The following is a 22562-nucleotide window of genomic DNA, read 5'->3' on the forward strand; positions in this document are numbered from 1 at the left end:
ATCTTGGATGGAATAACCCTGAGCAGTATTATAAACTGGGTTCTGAATGGCTAGAAAGTAGCTTTGCATAAAAAGACCTGGGGTGCTGATGGACAAGAACTTGAATATGAACCAGCTGCGGCTGTGTGCTCTTGCAGTGCTGAGGGTGAGCTGCATACTAGGCTGCATTAGCAAGAGTATAGCCAGCAGTGTTTATTTTGCACTTTGAGATGGCATCTGGAGAATGTCATGGTAGACAATGGTATACTGGAGCAAGTCCAGTGGAGGTCCACCAAGGTGATGAGAGGGCTAGAGCATGTGATGGACAAAGAAAAACTGAAGGAAATTGGTTTGTTCATCCTGAAGAAATGAAAGCTAAGGGGAGATTTCATTGTCAACATCAACTATTACGCTGGAGGGTGGTAGAGAAGATATAGCCAGATTCTTCTTGAAGGTATATAATGAAAGGACAAGGGGCAACAAAAATTGTACTCTGAGGGGTGGTCAAATACTGGAACAGGTTGTCCAGAGAGACGGTGGAATCTACATCCTGGGAGATACTCAAAACTCAACTGGATAGTCTGAGCAACCTGCCCTGAATGGACCAGTTTTGAGCAGCAGGTTGGACTAGAAGACTTTCAGAGGTCCTTTCCAGCCTAATTATCCTCTGATTCCATGCTTTTCTGTTTACACTCTTTCATATTTTTTTTTGTTTTAAACCTTGATTCCTCTTATTATTTTCATGACTTACTCATCCCTGCAAATATTTGTCTCTGCAGCTTTTTGAAAATACCTTGTGTATTTGAACTACAGTTTTTTTAATTGCTATCACAGAAGCTGGTTTCAGCCATGTCCTTTTTTGCCATATCTTGCTTCTCTTATTTTCTGTCAACAGCCAAATTAATACTGACATTTTTTGACTTTTTTTTTTTTTGCTGGGTTTATGCCAGAATCAGTGGGTACTGTGTACCCCTTCAACCACTCAGATCAGCAGAAAGGAAGCATGTTCAGAAGCCATTTATTGCTCTGTCCAGACATGCACAGCATATTCCATTTGTTTTGTGCCTTCAGCTTGTACTTCAAAACATTTTTGGATGATGGTGTATGTTTTTTTCCAAAGCCTCTCCAAAGAGCTAATAAGGACTCATCTGAGAAACAGAATGTTTTGGGCCTGCTGAGACCTAAAGATTTACTCTCAGATTTGTGTTTAAAACAGACCACCCCCCACACCCAACAACCTAAAAAGCCCCCCAAAACTGCCAAAACAAACCCAAAATTTAATGGAGTCCATCAGCTGTAATATGTTTTGTTGCAGAGCTTTTTTCTTATGGCTGTCTTGTTCAAATGATCCTGAACTTGTAAGTTCATTCAGAACTGAGAATTGCCATTTCATAGGAATCTTTGGAAACTTCAGGAGAATTGATTTATTTAATTCGGAAATATTTTTTTCCTTCAGCAAAGCTGATGTTGACTGCAGTGTGCATGTTATTCCTGCACAGATATCTCTTTCTTATTCATTCAACTTTTTTAATGGAAAGATTCCTCTTGTCCCTCCTCCTGCCTGTTACAATCTCAGTCACACCTGAAACAAACACACAAACAAGAAACCCTGGTATCTAAGGGATCTGACCACTTGTTTGGTGTGTGCAAAACCAGAATTAAGCAGAAGCTACTGTTGTTGTCTGGCAAGGAAGAGGCTTGAAGCTAGGGCTCCTAGCGTGTGTGTGTACCTGTGTTTTTGTGTGTATATAAATGTATTTAATGAAATGTTTAGATGATCACATTCTGTATTTGAAGAGCAACAAATTTGGAAGTTTCTAAATAGTTTGTGAAACAGACTTCCTGCTTCCTAGCTAGCTACTTTACCTAAAAGTAGGGTGATCTCTTCACCACCTCCATATTAAATCAGACCACACATCATCCTTTCATTCTGCTTCAGTTCACCATTCTCACCATATCCCATTTACAATTGCATTGTTGGGTACTTCTGATTGCCCTTGATCAGTCTAGGACTGTAGGCTATCATTCTCTTAGCCTTTTAATATCCAGGGACTGTGTAAACCAGTTTGGCTGTATTATCAAAGAACTCTCATCTGCATGCTATTGCAAGATTTAAATACATGAGTAATTTTATGCTCAATAATAACACATTTTTTTTTGTTCTTTGAGATGCAAGATGGTCATACAATGTATTAATGAAACATAGGATTTAATGAGCAACTGGTCTGATTCTGTCTGCAAATCATGTCTTGAAAAGGCACATATATGTAGCTAAAAACAGTACTGATCTTGTACCATCATCCAGTAGAAAATAAATCTGCTGATTTATGACAGAATTCATAACACATCTGTGAATGAATCTGATGTGCAGTTGTTGGGGGGGGCACGCCACCAGAAAATCAGAAATACTGGAAAGCATGTCTTTGCAGTCTTCTAAGATGAGATGGGGAAATCTCAGCTCCATAAAGGCAAAACCTAAATATTTCTATACAAATGCTATGATGTAGAGGTAAAAAATCTTTTGAATTGTAGGCAAATAATTTCAAGATAAAGTGTTATATAAATCTCTCAAGTAACAGATGAGGTTGAGGCAGGTAATGTGATGAGGGATTTAAAATTACTGATATGATGATTTTGAGGAATGAGTGAGTATAATAAAGAGGAAGGTCAGCATATTATGAAAGGTTTTTCCTAAATGTGTGGTGACATATGCATGGAAATGATATATAATGGACTTCATACATACAGAAGAGAATCATATATTTCAAAAGATCTCAAGGAAGGGTCATATGGTCTTTATACAGTTCTGCATGCTTCACACAAAGCCATCCATTTGAAAATGACCAGTGCTTGTTTATCCTGTAGTTGGGAAGATACAAGTTTATATTTTAAAAATGTTTGTAAGCAAGCAGAAAATGAACCTTGGAAGAACAGACACATGCCATATGATGTAATGAAGTAGATTTTAGTTTTAGTATCAGTTCAGTAGTTGGAAGAGTAGGTAAGTAAGATGAACTATGTCTTCTCTAGAAGTAATAAAAATTTCAGTCAGTTCTAATTCTGCTTAACTTTCCCGTCAGTTTTGGCTCAATAGAATGAGCCAGACTCATTGTTGAAACAAATTCTATTGAAACTCAGAAATGTTCCATGACAGCATATCTGTTTTGATACATTTTCACTGAAGTATGAAATGGTTCACTGAAACACAGACTGTAGTACACCAGCATGCAGAGCAAATTTCCACCATGTTTTTGACTGGCTTCCTACCATCCATCTAGTGAGATGCAGTCCAAGCTTCCTGTGTTTGTGGGACATTTTTCTGAAACTAGGGACCAGACCACTGTCTCCTGAGCGAGTTTCCCTACTTTCCAAGGATAGAGCCTTGATACTCTCATTTTCCTGATGCAGGTTGGTCCATATACTCGGCAGCTGCTGATCCTGGAAGCTCCACAGCTGTGGAGCAGAACTTATATTTGTTTCACTCAGCTTCTATCCCATGACAAATTTTATTTCAAAATCATATGGTTTCTCAAAAATACTGTCTTTTGGTATTTTGAAAAATGTGGTTTGTTTCAAATCCAAGCTTGTTGAAATTTTCTGCAACCTGGAAGCTCTATGGTTTGGTCATCTTTGTACATGGTTTTACAATATTAAATTATTGCCTCTTTGTATTTTGGTGGTACTGTGAGATTTCTGTGGTGTGGTGAGTTCAGTATGAACACGGAAAGAAAAGTCTGTCAAACTGCTAGTAGGATAGAGTGAGTGATGCTGTGGAATATACTGTTGGTACACTGAAGGGAGAAGATGAGATGGCTCAAAAAGCAGGCAATAAAGGAGCATGTGATCTCAATATAAACCACAGGTGAGCGAAAATAGAGAGACCTTATTATAGAATGTCTTTCCTAGTTTACTAAATATTTATATTTGCAGTTAGTAAAGGTTTAGAAAAAATACTAGATGGAACATTTTGTTTTCTCTAAATATGAAAAAGGATGAGAAATACTGAAGTTGAGCTATTAAATTTAAGTTAATTATGCTAGGATCTATGAACAGAGGCAATTTCTGGTCACACAAAAATTTAGATAACTTTTAATGAACATAGTGGTTCCTAAACCAGGGAATTATAAATTAAAGGATCGGCATTTAAAAGTATCAATGAAAATTACAAGCTGTCCATCTGAGTAAAGGCTAGTCGTACCCTAATACCTTAAGGCCTGTATATACTCACTAGGAACCACCATAGCTCATTATTTCCATTGTCCTCAGAAGGAAATACATGACTTGGCTTTTTTGAACACAAAGCAGAACCGGACTCTGACAGTCCAACTTGCCCCTCTCTTCTCTTCTCCTTATTGAGGCTTCCTGTGTCTCTTTCTTCCTACTCTTATCTCTGAAGGTCCTTTTTAATGTCTCCTTTGTCTTCTGTCTTTGAGAACGTCTGTAATTGCAGTCTAATGTATTAACTTCCCTAATACTTACCCAGGTTCCTGAGTGGATGTTAACAGATCAGAATATACTCTGAGTTGTTAGACCCAGTATAGATGTCCAGTTTGAAGATGGCTTGGTTTATGTCTACAGAGATGGAATCACATTCTTTGTGGTGGAAGGACTGAAACATACCATTGTCCCATTTCTTTACCTGGAAAGGATGGATATTGACTTAACTTCAACTTTCCCTCATGGACTTGATCCAAAGTGGAGCAGATTCTATATTCACACAGAGGGCAGTCAGCAATAAGGCAAATTTCAATAGCAACAGTTATTTAATACATTTTGCAGTAGCTACCAGAACTCGAAGTCTGAGCATAATTTCCCCATACCATCATAAAAGCATTCTGGAATTCAAATGATCATAAGATACTGCTTTTTTTGCACAGTCTGTAGGTGTCTGCAAATTTCCTTCTTGCCATGTAAATGAAAATGAAGTTTGTAAGCATAAATTAGTTGACAACTGTCAAAATAGTAAATAAAAACTTCAGAGCTGTCCAGGTTATATTGGACATTGTAGGCTTTGTTTCTGAAGTTATTTTTAAGTGAGTAGCTAGCAACCATTGAGAAACACAACTGGCCCTTTCTGTTGGGAATGTGGACTAGGCATCATCATCTTCACACCAGCAAGTGCAGTTCTCAGCATGGTAATGCCATGTTTGGAGATGACCCAACAATTGCATTTGGTGGCAAAGGCAGCAGATCACTTCGTTCAGAACACTGGCAAAAAGAACATGTTAAACAGCGGTTCCAGAGACAGCATAATTTTTGTTTTCATTTCTACAAGTTGTTCAAAAGGTTCACATTGGTCAATGCAGACCTGTTCATTATGGGTCTTGCATATCTCAGAAGCTCCTTCTCTTTTTCCCTGCCACTGTAGGTGAAGTTAGCTCAGCAGTTGAGAAACTTATTTTAAAATTGAAATAAAGCTTTGGGTAATAGATAATGAGTAGGAGACTGTAAGCTCAGGACTGTGCTTCCCAAGGATCGAGTTTGTTTACTTTCAGTATCAGAATAAAGATTACAGGCTGTACAGTATGGGCAATAGGGACATATTTTGTTTCACTGTTTTTATGAACTGTTATCTACATTTTATGACTTTGTAAAAAAAGATTGTATATACTTGTTGTTTTAAAAGCTTTATGTAAAATATTTCTCTTTCTTTTTGATAAAATGACTAGCAAAGCTAAAAGTACCAGTTACTCATTTTCATTTTGACATTTTTCCTTATTGGCCCTAGGACACACAATTCTATTTTACGTAAATGAAGTACCCTCATATGCAATGTTTTTATTACATTTTTATGTTATTGCATTATTTTTATTAATTTTTAATTGTTAATATTAATTATTCCTGTTTACCAATTAAATCAGTTGCAAGAATCATCCCAAGTATGGATTTGTTCATAGATGTTTTCATTTTTACTTCACGTTGACCAAAGAAAATATTTCCAGCTGTTAAAATAGGAGGATAGTTAAGTAATTTCCACTCAGGGTACTTGTCATTTTGCAGCTTTTTTTCTACTGTAGGAGTCTGAACTACCAAATCTAAACTTCATCTATATATCTGTGTATATTTAGTGCCAAGGTCAATAGAGCATCCTAAATGGGATTGGAGGACAAAACCGGAGAACCATGATTTTGATGAACTAAATCATATTCTTCAAGAGAGCAAAAAACTTGGAAAAGCCCTTGAGAATCTGTCTCGCAGTAAGTTGATTGATTTTAGTTTTTTAATGTAACCATGCAGCCTGAATTGTAATTTGGAAATATGTATCAAGAAGGTGGTCTTCTATTCAATGAAGACCAAGTTCATTGACATCAGTAGTTACGTTCCTGTTGATGAGGTTTACAGAATGTCTGAGATAATTTAGCAGCTCTCCTGCTGACTGAAACTACTTCCCCTGTATCTCCTTTTTTGTTACATTAGTTTTCTGCCAGTTTAGTGAGCTGAATTAGCTCATAAAAAGATCAACACAAGAGGCTGGTTTAAGGAAAATGGTGGGAACATGCAGCAGTGAGACTGCTCCTCTGGGTGGTAGCAGTTAGATTGGATTAACCTTTGTGAAACCTTAACCTCATTGATGGAGATCAGACCTGTCATTGAAAAACAATTAGGTATTTTGTATCCTCAATTATTTCCTTCAAGTTTCCAAAAGCAATTCAAATAAATATTTTAAAGCATCTCAAGTAAATACTCAAAAACATGGTACCCAATTATTTCATAACAAACCCCAAGTATTATCCTGTAAAAGACATAGTCAAACAGGAGCCGTTTCAAAAATAACATGCTAATATAAGGAGTAGCTCTGAGAATTACTGGATATGATTTGGAATAGCTTCCCCCCCCCCCCCCCCTTTCCTGGAGAAGAGAATTCTGAAGGACATCGGTGGGAGCAAACATGACTAACAATTATCAAAGTATGAAAAGTACTCTCTGCCATGGTACATGAAAACTTAGTACAGTGTGGTCTGGGAGACATTTGAATGAGAAATACTTCTTTCTCCTCTCATTAAATTTTATCCATGGCACTTCCTGATTCACTGGAGAAATTGCAGATGGTGAGGTCAGAAACAGAGCTGAATGAAGAATGGAAGATCTGTTTTGTGGAGAGTTTTGAGATTCAACATTTTTCCAAATTGTGTCAAGTACCCAAAACTAGTTTGCCCAAATTCCCTCTCTCCCAAATGTTTTAGGTTGATCTCAACGATGATATTCTGAGAAATTTTCATATTTATATTAATTATAGTAGTATAGTTACAGGGCTCTTTTCAAATACATTTCTAGTACATTGGTCTATCTGCCTCTAAGGAGCTAAAGCACCTCCAATCAGGGTCTCTGATTTGCAGCCCCGCTATTGCCTGACCATGTTACTGTGATGGGTGCAAGTGTTGTTTTCAAGCCTTTCTTTTTTAGAGACTTGTAACCAAGCTTAACACAGATACAGAAACAGATACAGATTTTTATTTTTTTTTTTTCAGTTTCAGAAAGGGTTATTTATTCACTGTCTGGAGATGCAAACCAACAAGATGTGAGAGTTCAATAATAAAGGACTAAATCCATCCTTCAATCCTACATCTTTGTCTTTCCTTGTGCATATTGTGTAGGTTCCACTGAGCTCTGGCTTCCTTATATCTAAAATACAGTTTGCAGCATTCTGTACCGCTCTTTGCCACAAAGTTTTCTAACTGAAGTGCAAAACACTGCAGCTCTTCTGGGCCCTACGCTTGGACTGGAGGTGAACGTACCTGGTCAGTGTTGCTGGAGCCAGGTTTTCATAGAGTTATTTCACAAATGAAACATTCTTCACTATTTCTTGCCAGAACTTGATGTTTTCTGATGATTTATCAAGATAATATTGAATTTTAATCCTACCCCCCAGAGTGCTTTAAATCACTTGCAGCCTGATAGTAAGTTCACTTTCATGAATGTGCTCTCTATTTCTTCATCCAGATCATTAATGGAAATATTGTCAGACCTCTTCATGATTCCATTTCAGATCTGACAACCAGCCCTTGAAAGCTACTCAGTAAGTGTGTTTTTTCCCACCTTGCAGTGATTTCACCTAGAATGTAATTCTCTAATTTGTTTACTGCAGTATCATCTAGGACAGTAAACAAAGTCTTATTATAGCTGGAAGTGTTTTACATCTACTTCCTCCTCTTATCCACTAGGCAAGTTTCCCAGTTGATAAAGCAAGTAGACTGATTTGATGCGATTCATTCTTGATAAATTCATGTCGGCTGGTTCTTACCACCTTTCCTATCCATTAGATGTTGATAAATTATTTATTTAACATATTTTGTCAAATATTCTTGCTGCTGTCAGATTTAGGCTTGCTGGTTAGTAGTTCTCCACATATTCCCTTATTCTTTTCCAAAGAAAGATACGTTATTTGCCCTTTTCTGTCCTCTCTGTTCCTGAAAGACAGTTGCTAATGGATTAGAGGTTTCCTCATCTAGTTAGTTAAGTGCTCTAGAGTGAATTTCACAAGATTCTGCCAACTTGAATGTATCTAAGTCATCAGAATATCTTTCAGCTTTCCATCATCTGGTTTGCAGTTTTTCCTCTTAAAATCACTAGCATTAAGCATCTGGCCACAATTAATTTTTTTGTAAAGACTGAAGCAGTGAAAGTATTGAATACTGGGATTTCTTTGTATCTTCTGTTATTTGCTTTCCCTCTCTTCGATGTAATAGTTCTGTATTTTACTTTGTCCTCATTTCCTAGTGTATTTATAGTATCTTTTCTTGTGGCTTTTTTTGTTCTTTGATAGTTGTTACTCATTTTGCAGTTTAGCCTTTTTGGTTGTATCATTTAAACACGCATCAGATTAATTCTAAGCTGTATGTCCTTGTTCCCAGTTTTTGTACTGCTGATTTTCAGATCACTTCAGGAAATAAATCTGTTCTTTGCTGTGATTTCTTCCATGTTCGGATGATATAAAAATTACAAATGAAAAATGTGAGAAGTTTGGAAAAAAAAAAAAGAAAAGTTATAATATTGAAAATAAATGTGGTTTTATTGTTCTTCTGAAGGTAGAATACAGATTGCACATAGGAAGTATTTTAGAGGGTTTCAATGAATAGACACGTCTAGAACTTTGAAAGTATAAGACACATGAAACTCATTCTGTGCTGTACCCGAACAAGCATCCCATGTGGTGAATTTTACAAAAGCTATGACAAGGTCCCATAGCTACCTTCTCCAGTGTTAATGCTTGGTTTGGGCAGGCTAGTCAGTGCTTTTAATTCTACAAGCATGTCCGTAAATTGTATGAGTCTAATGCTTCATTTGATACTAATCTTGTTTCGAAGCAGTATGGGACAGGCACTGGGGCTCAACAAATAGTTAAGTATGCAAATGATCACTATGTACTATTGATGGCTTTTTACAGCACCCTTTCGTTTCATTCTTCAGTATTTTAACAGGGAAGAGTGCCACATAAAACCAGATGTTTGAAGGTAAATGAATTTTCCATCAAGTCCTGGAATTCATTTTCATTTTTAAAGATGAGCTTTGGATCTTGTAGTGAGTTTCCAGGACTTCATTGCCTGCTATGCAGCTGACACAGCCCGTGAATTAAACTCTAGTTTCTATTGCTTCATTCACTATGCAGTCTAGATACCTGCTGTGAGACAAACCTGTGCACTTCACACAAAATTAGAACTGCCTGAAAGCTTTGGAAGGTGAGATTCAGGCACTTGGATGTCTGGTTTCTCCTATGTTCAGTCCTCCTAGTGATTAAAACTGAACTTCCTTATATTTGGAGCCCTCCTCCCAAGCCCCGTCAAGACAATATGTGAGTAATTCTGTGCTGCAGTAGATCTGAGAAATCAAAAGTGACTTCACACTCAATGTTAAAAGTATCTTACAAGTTTTGAGAGACGGGGGAAGAGTATTGCCATAATTACGGTCTAAGTGTGTTGGAGCTTAGTGATTTAAGTATACCATTTTCCAGAGGCCTACCCATGTGGGAAACCTGGGTTTTGTTTGCTTCTTGAATCAGCTGTGTGTTATTGAAGTGGATTTTGAACTATCAAGTCAACTATTTAGGGGAGGCTTTGGTTTATGAAGCAACATACAGGAATATACTGTATTTGCCTCATGCATGTTTTGTTTTCTTTGATTGCAAGGTCTCTCATCTTTATTACTGTCATCCTTCTCCATCAGCTGATCATAAGTAAGAAAAGTTCCATGCTGTTTCAAATGTATGCTCTTGTATTTCCCCTTCTGGCCTGTTTGCCTTTTAAAGAGAGTTAAAATCTCCTGGATAGCTAAGGATCTTGCTCATGAATATACCTTTCCTCACCCCCCCATCTTCTGAGGATGGTAAAAATATATAACAAGAGATGGAAACCAGTGAATTATGAGTGTTTTGAGTGGGAAAAACGAGGACTAAGTCAGCAAGAGCTTGCTGCAAAGTAGGTGTGAAGTCTGCCTGCTTTGTGAACAACTTTACATCTTTTATATGAACAGTTAAGTATTAGAGTGCATATTGAAAATGTGTGCATATTGGATGTTTCAAATTACACATGGTAACAGCATTAATATGTTCTACTGTGAGACAAGTACTTTTTCATAATTACACATAGCCTTTCAACAGAGATAACCAACATTTTGTTAGTAATGTTTGAATCCTTGTTAAGGCCATGTGTATACTACAAATCAGAGAGGAAGAAACAAATTTATCATGCTTTGAATTCAGTGAACATTCTAAGGTCAGAAAATGGTAGTAAGTTAACATTAACCAAAGCTATTTGGTAATGAATCCAAGTCAGTTAGTTGGAGGGAATCCCAGAAATAATGCTTTCTAGCTATAACCAATAGGAAAAAAAGTACTGTTTTGTTTCTTAATTTGGAAGGGGAGTAATCAATCAATAAATAGTAAATAAGAAAGCCATCTGCAGTCTAGTAGAAAATATTGCTGGAAACCATAAAGAATTGTAGAATCACAGAATGGCTGAAGATGGAAGGGACCTCTGGAGGTCATCTGGTCCCCACCCCTGCTCAAGCAGGGCCACCTAGAGCCAGTTGTCCAGGACCATGTCCATGGCTCTTGAGTATCTCCAAGAATGAAAGACCTCTGAGTCCCTCTGGAGTTGATGGAGTTGACAACATCGGTTGATGTTGTTTATGCATAGCTTAAGACAGACAAGCATAATCTTACCCTTTTAAGAAAAAGATAAAGTAGTGAAATGTAAAAGCCTATGTTTTGTTTATCTTTTATGAGGAAGATGATAAGCAACAGGAGTAAAACTCTCATAACAATAAGGGTAGAACTAGTTCAAAAAAAGATCAGAATATGTTAACAAACCACTAAAATAATGTCCTCGGTTTTGTGGATGAACCTGCGAGTATGTGGGATGTGAGAAGTTTAATATATATATCATGAACTACTTCAGTGCATTTAGCAGTCTCTGAAACACATCAGAATGGGGCTTCATTTAGACGCTTCTACACTATAGGAAACTATTAATGATTTATATTGCAGTTATGGAAGATGTACTTGAATGGAATGCCACTAACATTTTTCAGACACCTCTGAATTTTCCCTCCTGATGATATAACTGATGATGATATAACTGCAAATGCACACCTGCATGACATGTAACTAGACTTTTATCAATCACCTCATGAGGGGCATTGTTTTAAGACATAATACTTTAGTATTTTTTTTCAGTCATACACAGTTGTTGATCTGAAATGGACTTTAGTCTGTAAAGATGACATATCCATGATCAGTTGAGCAACTAGCCCTAAATGTGCTCTTATAATTGAACCACAAAACTAGTCATCAGTATTCTATAGAGGCTTTTTCCTTTCTTGTGTTCAGGCTGAACTTTAAAACCATGTTATTCTTGTGTGAGATCAATGTTTGTGATTTATTTTGAGATCGACATTTTTAGATAAGCTCAATCAAACCTTTAAGGAAGATAATTTTATCTCAGTACTGCAGCTGTTATCCGATACTGCCTTTGCTCATAAAATCCATTTGCTTTTAGTGTGATGTATGAGTAATAATACAAAATAATGATATTTTCTGAGATTGAAACAGGAAGAATGTGAACCTAATTATTGCTATTCAATTATGAAGTGGGGCTTATATGGCCAGGAGATCACTGTTACTTCAGTTATAAGTATCTTTTCCCTACAGATGTTAAATTTTTAATTACCTTTGTGGAGGTATTTGCCATTCTGATCTAGCCTGCTGTAAGCTTCAGGACTAGAGTCTCTTTTTGAGTTACAGTGGCCTTCTCTGGAACAGTATTTGGCTTGCTAAAAGTTTCCCTAATGCTGTTGCAGAACTGGGGTTTGTGTGACTGTCATCTCAGGTATGGTACTTTCTAGTTCTTAGAAGAAGGGGGTTGGCATTCAGGGGGTAGTAGAAGGGTGAGCTATGACTCTGTCCTTGGCTACTGGCCATTGTGGGCTACCCACTTTAACCAGCCTACTGCAGTGTACACTTTTGCCTAAAACGAAGATTCTGCAGTGTTGATTTTTCTGTTTTGAGATGACCTTGGCCTAGGAGAGTTTCTGGGACATAATATTTGGTGGGTACTTTATTTCTCTCTGTGATTCATTACTCATCAAACCTAATCCTGAAACCTGTATTCTCCATTGGAGCCACTCAGATATTTGGATATAGAAATGCTGCAAGTCTAAAGCACTGATTCTTTTGCTGGGGATTAATTATTTTTATTTTTTTAGAGCCGCTATGGGGAGGAGAGATTAAATCTGTGTTTCCTAGATAGTGACTATACTGATGTATAGTATGCTGATATGTTAATGCGTAGTGCCTTGTAGATACACTGTTTCCCCTGTTCTTATATGGCTAGATATTGGGAGGAATATTATCCTAATTCAAAGTGGGTACCACTACAGAAACTTGATACATAGTTGTTTAATAACATAAGGACATATGCCCCTCATTGGCAAGAACTCTGAGGTTTCGATTCAATATGCCTTCACAGAAAATCTCTTGAGTTACTACTGGAGGAAATACATCTAATTTTGAAAGTTGTAAAATGACTCTGTGTAAGTAAAGGAAATAATAGAAGTATGTCTATTATGACAGTCAATGACAAATCTATTATAAAGTTCCTATACAGAAATGACTGAGCTGGTTTTGTTCTTGTGTACGTATTTTCTGGGGGAAACGCTTTGTTTGGTGCAACCAGAGGATGGTGTGAAACAATTAATTTCTTCAGTTTACCTTGTGTTTAATACATGTTGCAACTGGGACAGGGACTAGAATTTACTATGCTGCCAGCTGCAGTATGGCACAGGGTTTTGCCATGGGAAACGCAAGTACATCTGAGATGGCCTGTCCCACCAGTGAGGGAACATATGCTTCCCCTAATTTACAACGGATAGGACAATGCATTGGGACAGTTAACTGCTAGCCAGTTGATACATGATATGGTATTCCTGTGTTCATGCTCAAGCTGCAGTATTAATAATAGTAGAATAATTATTGTCCTGGAGTTTGTTACAGAACCTGTGATGCACTATGAGGTTGACAGTCCAGCCATCCGCAAGTTCCCTAGCCTAGACCGATCCTGAGAATGAATTTTGTCAAGTTAGTCAGAGTTGCATTGGGGTTGTCTTAGTATGTCTAAATTCTGTATGTCAAAACCTGTATGTCAAATCCAGAAGGCTTTCTTCGGCAAGTAGGAAAACTGGCTATTGGGACCTCTGTGGCCATCTTCTGGATGTTTAGGAAAATGCATAAGGTGTTTACTCCCATTGAGCTGAATAATGGTAGTCTGGCACACATTAAAGTAGTAGCATTTTATTTTCTTATGACTGGGTACACATTAGACTTGTCAGAAGTACGTTGTGCATTTAGAAAAACAGAAGTCTTAAAAAAAATCTCAACTAATTTTTTTGTGTTATGTTTTCCTATAATTATTCAAAGACCACAAATAAGAGCAAAAATGGTAGCTATCTCTGAAGTTTCACAACTTTCATTCTATTCTTCTACATACCTTATAATTTCAGGTGTGTATAGCATATGAAGATATTGCAAGTTTTTAAGCTACTGTAAAGCTGATCAGGAATAATGCAGCAGGCAGGGATTTTATGACTTGCCATTTCAAAAAGACCTGAACTTGTGTGATGCCTACTGTTTTGAAAATTAATTTTATGCTGTTGAATTGAGAGCATCGAAGTGTCTAAAAATAATTTCTTCAAAGAGGAATAATACCACTGAGTGGAGAGGCATTAAGTACTGAGTTAATTGTATTTGTTGCAGGAGAGCAGCAACAAATACAACTCTTCTGCTAAGAACTGCATACGAAACAGCTAGGCATTTTTAAGAGTCATGGAATTGTTACTAACAATGTTAATTTTTCTTTTGAAAGAAAGTCAATTTCCTGGTAAACTAGAAATTAAGCAGAGTGACCTAAGCAGAAAGTCTTGTCTTTACTGTGGAAGATACTCATTCTAGACTCAAAAGGGATAAATAAAATCATTAAAACCATTAAAACATGGTGCAGATATATTTTGGGAGGTGGCTTTTTCATCAAAGAAGATGCTATAATGCTGTAATGATCATCATCTTTATTTCTCCATTCTTACCATTGTGCTGCTGCAGATTGCCATAGGGATAGAAGATTGGGAACAGAAATCTAAGATAACTGTGTAAAGAATGGTTTTAATAATCTATGCTAATTTAAAAAAAAGGCATGACAAAAAACTGGTTTAATATTTTAGGTATAAAAAAGCCGTAAGGTACATGGCTAATACAGTAAGATATGCTTTTGGGCTATCTGCTTGATGTAGGCATGATAATGGTAATTAAAGTATAATAAGTATTAATAAATTGCATTGTTATTACACTGTCTGGTAGTCATGTTTCATTTGATCCTAGTGTGCAAGACCTTTCTTGCAATCAGAGAGTATCTTGTTCATCCAGTTCTCTTAAAAAAACACGCTATTGACAGGATGAAAGTCTTCTGGTTGAGCAAGGCTGTGCTACCATGAACAGCCCTGCTCCAGTTTTGTTGCTGATCAGAGATGGCAGTAATTGTGGCTGTGGAGCATTTCCGAAGGACTGTGAAAGCATGTTCAGAGCAATTACTCTATTGTTCCAACACCTTTATAGCACAGAGGGTCATTACACTGAAAAGTAGAAACAAGTGCCCTGAATATGTCTGTGTAATTCACCAGACAGGTGAGTGGGCTGGGTACTTGTGACACCTGATCAAAATTCAGCATCCTTAATTAATTCTAAAAAGGAAGATTTTTAAAGACATAAAGTTGGCAGTTAGGTATGTAACTAATTCCCACTGTAAACCTTGTCTGTGAGCCTTAGCTGATGGTGGCAAGCAAACTCTCACACTGTTAGTCAGAACACTGCACTTTTTCATTGCAAAAAATAAGAATGGCAGGACTATTGTATAGTTGTCAATCATAGTATGATATAAAACTATAGCAAATGTTGTCTGTGAGAAACAGCTGCTATGAGAGAAAGGGTAAAGCATGCTCCTTTATGCCTTTGACATCAGAAGACCTTCCCCAACAGAGGCAGGAAAACTTTTTCAACAGCCCCCTTCTTATCCACTGCTCAGTGACTTGGGGCAGAGAAATAATGAAGCAGCCCTAAAACTTCCATTCTCTATGTTCACCATCATGCAGAGTCAGGCTTTAAATGCTTTAATCTGAGGGAAGTCAGAAATAGTTGTTCCTAATAACATGAAGAGGAGGCTGAGGGTAGACCTTATCGCTCTCTACAACTACCTGAAGGGGGGTTGTAGTGAGGTGGGTGCTGGTCTCTTCTGTCAGGTGGCTGGTGATAGGATGAGAGGAAATGGCCTCAAGTTGCAGCAGGGGAGGTTTAGGTTGGATATTAGGAAAAATTTCTTTACTGAGAGGGTTGTCAGACATTGGAATAGGCTGCCCAGGGAAGTGGTTGAGTCACCATCCCTGGAGGTATTCAAGAAGCACGTAGATGGGATATTCCATAACATGGTTTAGTGGGCATGGTTGATGGTTGGACTCGATGATCTTGAAGGTCTTTTCCAACCTAAATGATTCTATGATTCTATGTTCTAACAAAGCCATTGGATTCAAGGTTGAAGAAACTAGATGTGTCAATTTTTCTGGTATTAGGGCTTTTCGGTGATTAGGATTCAGTTGTGATGGAAAAAGGCTACAGTTTGAGGAAGTGACTAAATTGTTAGGTAAAAAGTTTTTGTGTGTGGACATTTTGGCTACATCTATGGGCGATTTGCCTAAACCTGAAACATAGCTCTTTCCGTTTAGAGTAGTTTCATGGAATGGGCTGTCACTTTGTCTCTAGCATTCTGTGATTTTACAATGACATTTTTCTATTTAGAATATATAAAAAATAAAATTTTCTATTTCCTCTTTTACGCTGTATGAAAGCCACACAGAAAAAAATGAAAATAACTGTACAAGGTAGAGAGAGCACAACCAACTATTTGTTGTCAAATATACAAAACAGGTGAAAAGAGGGTTTTCTTTTTGAAAAATGCTGATCTCTGGATATTAGCAATTATATGAACTGGAGAGGGCGACCACTGTTACCATTACTTTGTAGAAATTCAGCTATTTTAAATTGTCAATGTATTACTTTATTTTCAAGTAACTGACAGTAACCTGTTTGACTACCGAAAAGTCAGGAGTGTGGTAAGGGTTAAAAGAATAACAGAAATCCTAAATAATCCTGTATGATAATTATGGCTATCTCTAGTTTTGTTCTCAGGATTCTGGTATAAGGTGTTTTGGTTTTTTTTTTTTTGATGTTATGGTAAATATGCAATGAGTTTGATTTTTTGAGGAACTACTTTGTGAAAACTGGAGTCCGTATTATTCCACCTGAGAACTGCACCCCAAAAATGACCTTACTGTTGTGATTTTCTGTCTACTGCACACAGGGTGCAAGGCCCCCTCCTCTCAGTTTCAGCCGTGATATTTTGTCAGTTTGGCAACTGTGAAAGAAAATTGGTAAGAGTGGAGACACGCTAAGTGTGTGGTGCAGTAGTGTCTTAGAAGAAAATGAGAAGCTTTTTTACACCCACCTTTTTATGGATTAATTTGTCCCTGTCTCTGCTAATGGAGTTGTATTATCAGGAACTAATGGAGTTTTGTTAATGTTAATGGGGCTCAAGCCATAACATAAAGAACTTTATGACTGACAGTATGGTAAATCCCGCCTCCAGAAGAATCACTATGCCAAGATTACTGTAACAAGCTCCTTAAGAAATTTCTTCCCTAGAATCCTTTTTCTCTTCTCTTGATACCACATCAGAGAGAGAGAGAGATAAAAAGAGTTTGCAGGTTTAATTCTGTGATTGCAAAGATAAAAATTTTCTAAACTTCTAAAATTTTATTTTGGGAAGATGTCCTCAGAAACTGCTATCTCTCTACTTGCTCATCTAAGAAACACAGTTAGTTTTGGTGTCTTGCTGCTGTTTGCAATTTAGTAAAGAAGAAACTTGGGGCATTCTGATCAGTGTTCTCTAAATTCGGTGAAAATTCTGGGGAACCAATGGGACTTATACAAAAAAGCATTTTACTAAAAGCACTCCTTTAGATTATGGATGTTTTTCAATTTTATGACCTTATATGTAAATTAATCAGAGAAGTTAGTAGAGCTTTTTATGTGAGGCATATAGTTGTGTGTACAGTACTTTCAATACTGATCTTCGATTAGCAACATAGGCAGTTGAATAGTAAAAGCATTTGGCATTTTTTGGAATGGAGTCTTGGAAATGGCAGGGTTACCTTTTTTGTAGTTTCTTTTGCCATACTTGAAAATAAATATTTTTAATGAGTAAGCCAGCACAGGGTACAATTGCTCTTGTATCTGATCCCAGGTTTCAAAGACCCATTCACAGAGCATCTGTGAAAGCAGAAGAAAATGGAACCAACCTCCAATCTGAGGAAATAAACCCATATCAAAACAAAATGAACCGTCTTAACATTATGGGAGATTGCTGAGAAAAGGTAGTTTGTCTGTTTAGAGAGAGCATTTGTAGTCATAAAATGGATTGACCTTGGTTATGCAAAATATATCCAATGTGATGGAGAGCTGGTTGATGGAAATCAGGTTTTCAAAGTTGAGATAAAGAGAACCTTGAATTAGGTTTTTACTATCTTCAAGAGTGCAGTCATCCTCTCTCTAGTAAATGCCCATTGGGGGTTGAAGAAATTCAAAACACACTAAAGTCCTTTTGAATGATTCAGGTTGGTGCAACATGCTGATTATACTTATGGACATTAGTGTAGTGTCTGGGCTAAATAAAAAAGTCTGAAGTTATTAAAATGGGTTAATTGCTGTGAGGGGTAGAAGGGTTAGGCAAAATGGATCTTTTTCAATATAGTCTACTTTAGAACTATTAAATAACTGAAAATATTCTGTTAACTCCTGGCATATTTCTTATGTGTTGATGAGGTCTTAAAATTATAATTGCAGTTCTCCTAGGACTTCACTGTTTTTAAAACAAAAATTGATATAAGGAAGTCATCTAAACTGAGGATTAGCCATATAGAGTTAATGATTAAAAGTACAGTAAAAAAACAATTCATATAGTTATGATATACCAAATTGTAAGAAATAAAAAAGTCATGGAAATAAGCTTATGCTGCTGCAATCTTTAGTATGATTTTAGAAGGAGTAACTCTCCCCTCAGCTGATACTACATATTTTGCAGTATCATCTCTTGCATTCCTTGGAAGAAGTTTTCTTGATAACATGATATGAATTAGAAAACAACTTTCAAGTGCGTGTTCTTCCTATGCCTGGGTACTTCTCCATTTTGTTTTCACCACCAGGAGATGCTTGTCTTTGGTTTTTGAAATGAAGTTCTAACCTGGAAATGTTTCCCATCAAACCTCATAGGAACCTGGGAAATGCTTTGCTTTCAATATATCAGAATTTTCAATGTGGTAGCATTAAATGTATGATTACTTGATCTCTCCATGTGACCTGACTGAGGCATGTAGATGTGTAAAAAATTCTTGAGACCAGCTGTGCATATTTAATGTACTACAGGATAGTCATAATTAAAAGAGTTAGATGACATGATAGAAGCAAGCATAGGAAAGCATCAGGCAGGCATCAGCAGAAAGGACAAGAGCAAATATGTTCTTGTTCAGGAGATTTAGAAAACCAGGTTTGCATTCTATTGTGAAATTTTACTTCTTTGAAATTTTCCTCTCTTTAAATTCCATCCGTTTTCATAGAATCGATTCTACATTGAACCATGGAAAAAGAGAGAAGAGTCATGTCCATGTTGCCCTGTAATTGCAGCATGACGTTATGCATGCTGGTCAGGGTGAGATTTGCATAATAATGTGTCCATATGTAAATATTATGTTGCTGGTTTAATTTTAGAAAGCAGGTAGAAGTATACTTAAGCTCGTTATCACTTTACTGGTACATCTGCTGTTTTCATTTCCATAGTTTTTTGAAAACTCATTTTGATAATATTGCAGCTGAGGAAAGTTAAGAGTATATTGTTTCTAGGCAATTTCACTAATGGAACAAAGTATGATACACTGTATGGTACAGCAGTGTGTACAGAACAGTATGTAAACTTTTCAGATTAAACCTTACTTTTACTTACTGTAGTAAAAGATATTTATAGGAAGAATGTTTCTAAATCTTCTTTTTTTAAATCTGTTTTATTTGCAGGCATTGCTATTTCTGATGAACTTGATAAGGTAAGATTTATTGTATACCTAATGAACACTACAAAAAGACAGATGATTGTAATAATTTTAGGTGATGAGAGCTGCTTCTCCCTGTCCTGGCATAAACACTTCAGTTCTATTGGGTTCAGAGGAAGTTTGCATATGGAAAGCTATATGGGTAAGTACCATATATGTTGATACATTAAGAGCTTGATCCAGGATGGGCTGTCAACTATGGAAAAAAAACCTCATTGAGTTTAAGGGACTCTCATTGCGGCCATGGAAATGCTTTTGATCTTGATACCAGCTTTGCTTAATATAGTCTGTTGGGTTACTTTGTGTACTTTTGGAAACATTTAGCTTTAAATACCTTTTATTCATGAAGTCATGAATTCTGCATTCTCAGATGTATTTTGTAAGAATATTTAGGAATAATTTTTGCTCCCCACATTTGATCAGGGATGCACAGGGCATAAAGATCAGTCTTTACTTCCTTGCTGAAAGGAACAAACACTGATCTCTTCTGATTTGGCCTTTTTGATACATTACTCAGTTAACATGAATTTTAGTTTTAGCTGTAAAGAACTCTATGCTGAAAGAGTAATCAAGCTAATTTTTCAAAGTTCCAAAGGAAGCAGAACACCTTTATCTTCCCCGTTCTCACCAGTGAACAGCAGTGTGCTTCTAGTGCCAAGAATCTTGGGTTGTGTTCTTGGTGTTAGAAACCATTACTCTCAGGGAAATAAGATCAAAAGGTATATAAGACACAGGAATAATGCCTAATACAGGAGACAATTTTAAAAATATCTTTCCTTTCTCCTGGTAAAATGAGGGCACGAACCTTTTGGACACAAGTGCGTATAAAATACCTCCATTGGGTTCTCCAGGAAAGGCCAGTTAGACAAGACTGATCACTGTTAACATGCAGTCATGTGCATATGGGGCTGCCATTTCAAAGCCATGGCCTTTACCTATCATTTTGCCCTTGATCTTGCTTTATCTTATTGTTCATATTGAGAGTATGACAGTATCTAAGTCTTCCTTCCTACTATTTCCTTAACTGTGCTCAAAAGTGATGAGAAATAGAATTAGAAAGTCCTTCCATTAGAACACTTACCCTTAAGAATATTTATGAAGAACTCCTCTTCATTTGGTTTTGTTTGCTGAAAAAAACTATGAAATACTGTTTGTGGAAGGAAAAAGACGTTTTGGGCTACAGCTTGTTATTACATGCTTTTTACATATATTTTAGATACTTCCGTGTTAATTTTTTTTAAATGATGATAGATTATTGTTCAAAAGCATTCATTTTTTTAAATTTAATTATTCAGTATGAAAATTGAGATGGGGAACATTGTTTGTGAATTTCCTCAGGATCCAGTCTGAGTGAAAAGTTTATTTTCTTTTTGTTACCATATACTTCATTGTTTGTGATTTAAAATTGAAAGGTGGTGGGGGTTTTTTAAATAAAACTTGCCATTATGTTATGTACATTCGATAGCTTACATTACCTGACACTGTTACAATACTGCATCTGCTTTAACATCTGTTTCTGATGAAGACAGGTAAATTGAATGTTCTTGAAATCAAAAGTTATTTGTAAAATAAATAAAACCCCAAGCAATAAAGCTCTTAACATGCTCCCTTTGTGCAGCATTGCTCAACAGGCTTCCAGGATAGATTTACAGAAGCAGCGCAATTTATCATCTCCATGGGCATTAGTAAACTTCATTTCTATTTCTTGTTTGGCCCCTTAAGGATTTTTAATGGACATAAAGGCTAGTTCTTTGTTAAGAAATTAAGCATAGCCAGGACCATTCTGTGGAATCGTGCCTCCTAGGAATGATCCCTTACATGAGCTAATTCTTGAAATGTTCCTGTGACTTGTTTCTAAGTGTATTATTTGGGTTGGGCCAAAACCAACCAAAGACAACCTGATAGTGGTTTAACATTAGACAGAATTTGGTTCCATTTTACCTGAGCATGTTCCCAGGCGATGTTTATTTTTCAGGTATAAAGGTAGTCAAGTTCATTGTAATTCCTTTCCCAGAAATATATGCTGATACTACAGCTTCCTTATCTAAGCTGTGGCAGCACTGAATCATTTTTCAAAAGACATTCATCTGTGGTTTGGATTAACCATTTAACACTTCAGGTGCATGTCATGGGTCTAGAACAGCATGCCCAAACTTGGCATTGGATTCTGTTAGAACATTGGCATTAGATAGTTGTCATGAGAGACATAAAACTAAACACAATAGTAAATTCTTCTATACGGTCTTCCTTGCTTTATTTTCCTGATGATCAGAAACATTCCTGGGGGTTATGACAGAGCCCATAATCCTGCTGGTTTATCTGTGGTTTAGACTATGAGCCTGGAGAAAACAGAGAATGTGTGTGTATGTTTATTTTTGTTTCTCATTATGTAAGTATTTTTTAAAAAATTATTTCCTTCTGCCTGCAGTAACCTCTAGCTCCCTTTGTCAGGAGAGTACTTGATCAGTATTGTTGGTTGATGTAACTCCTCCTCCAGGTAATCCAGTTAATTAGTTAGTTGCTTAGTTACTCGAGCATTTAGATTTGGAAAACCGATTTGCTCTGAATTACAGTCACTTTTTTGATTTTGGATGGGTGTTTCATTTAAATGGATTCTTGTCAAATATCTGCTATTATTAGCTTTGTGCCAGTACTTGGGGCTTCAGTCCAAGACAGAGGTAGAGAAAATACAGGCAGACAAGCTCTTCAGTCAAAATGGAAGCTTTCGGTTTGCCACTCTAATAAAATTTCTAAGTTCACTGGTATCTTTGCAAAAAAAAAAAATCCTAAGATTACTGCAGCAATTAAAACATTTATTGCATAGATTCCCTTCTTTTTCATCTGATTTACTTCAGACTTGCATAGTTTCGTGTTCTGTCTCTCTTGATGATTCA

General features: G+C 36.7%; 1 protein-coding gene across 2 annotated transcripts in view; it reads left to right on the forward strand.

Moving 5' to 3' along the window:
- C3H8orf34 (chromosome 3 C8orf34 homolog) overlaps positions 1 to 22562 on the forward strand; it is a 180146-nt gene that overhangs the window by 36404 nt on the left and 121180 nt on the right. Inside the window, exons 4-5 of one of the 2 annotated variants that reach the window (XM_069779489.1) lie at positions 6048 to 6176; positions 19634 to 19662. In XM_069779489.1, coding sequence (XP_069635590.1) covers positions 6048 to 6176; positions 19634 to 19662 — 158 coding nt within the window. The remainder of the gene's footprint in view (positions 1 to 6047; positions 6177 to 19633; positions 19663 to 22562) is intronic. The other variant, XM_069779490.1, reaches the window with a different exon arrangement.

Source organism: Haliaeetus albicilla, chromosome 3 (genome assembly GCF_947461875.1).
Source record: "Haliaeetus albicilla chromosome 3, bHalAlb1.1, whole genome shotgun sequence".
Taxonomy (NCBI): domain Eukaryota; kingdom Metazoa; phylum Chordata; class Aves; order Accipitriformes; family Accipitridae; genus Haliaeetus; species Haliaeetus albicilla.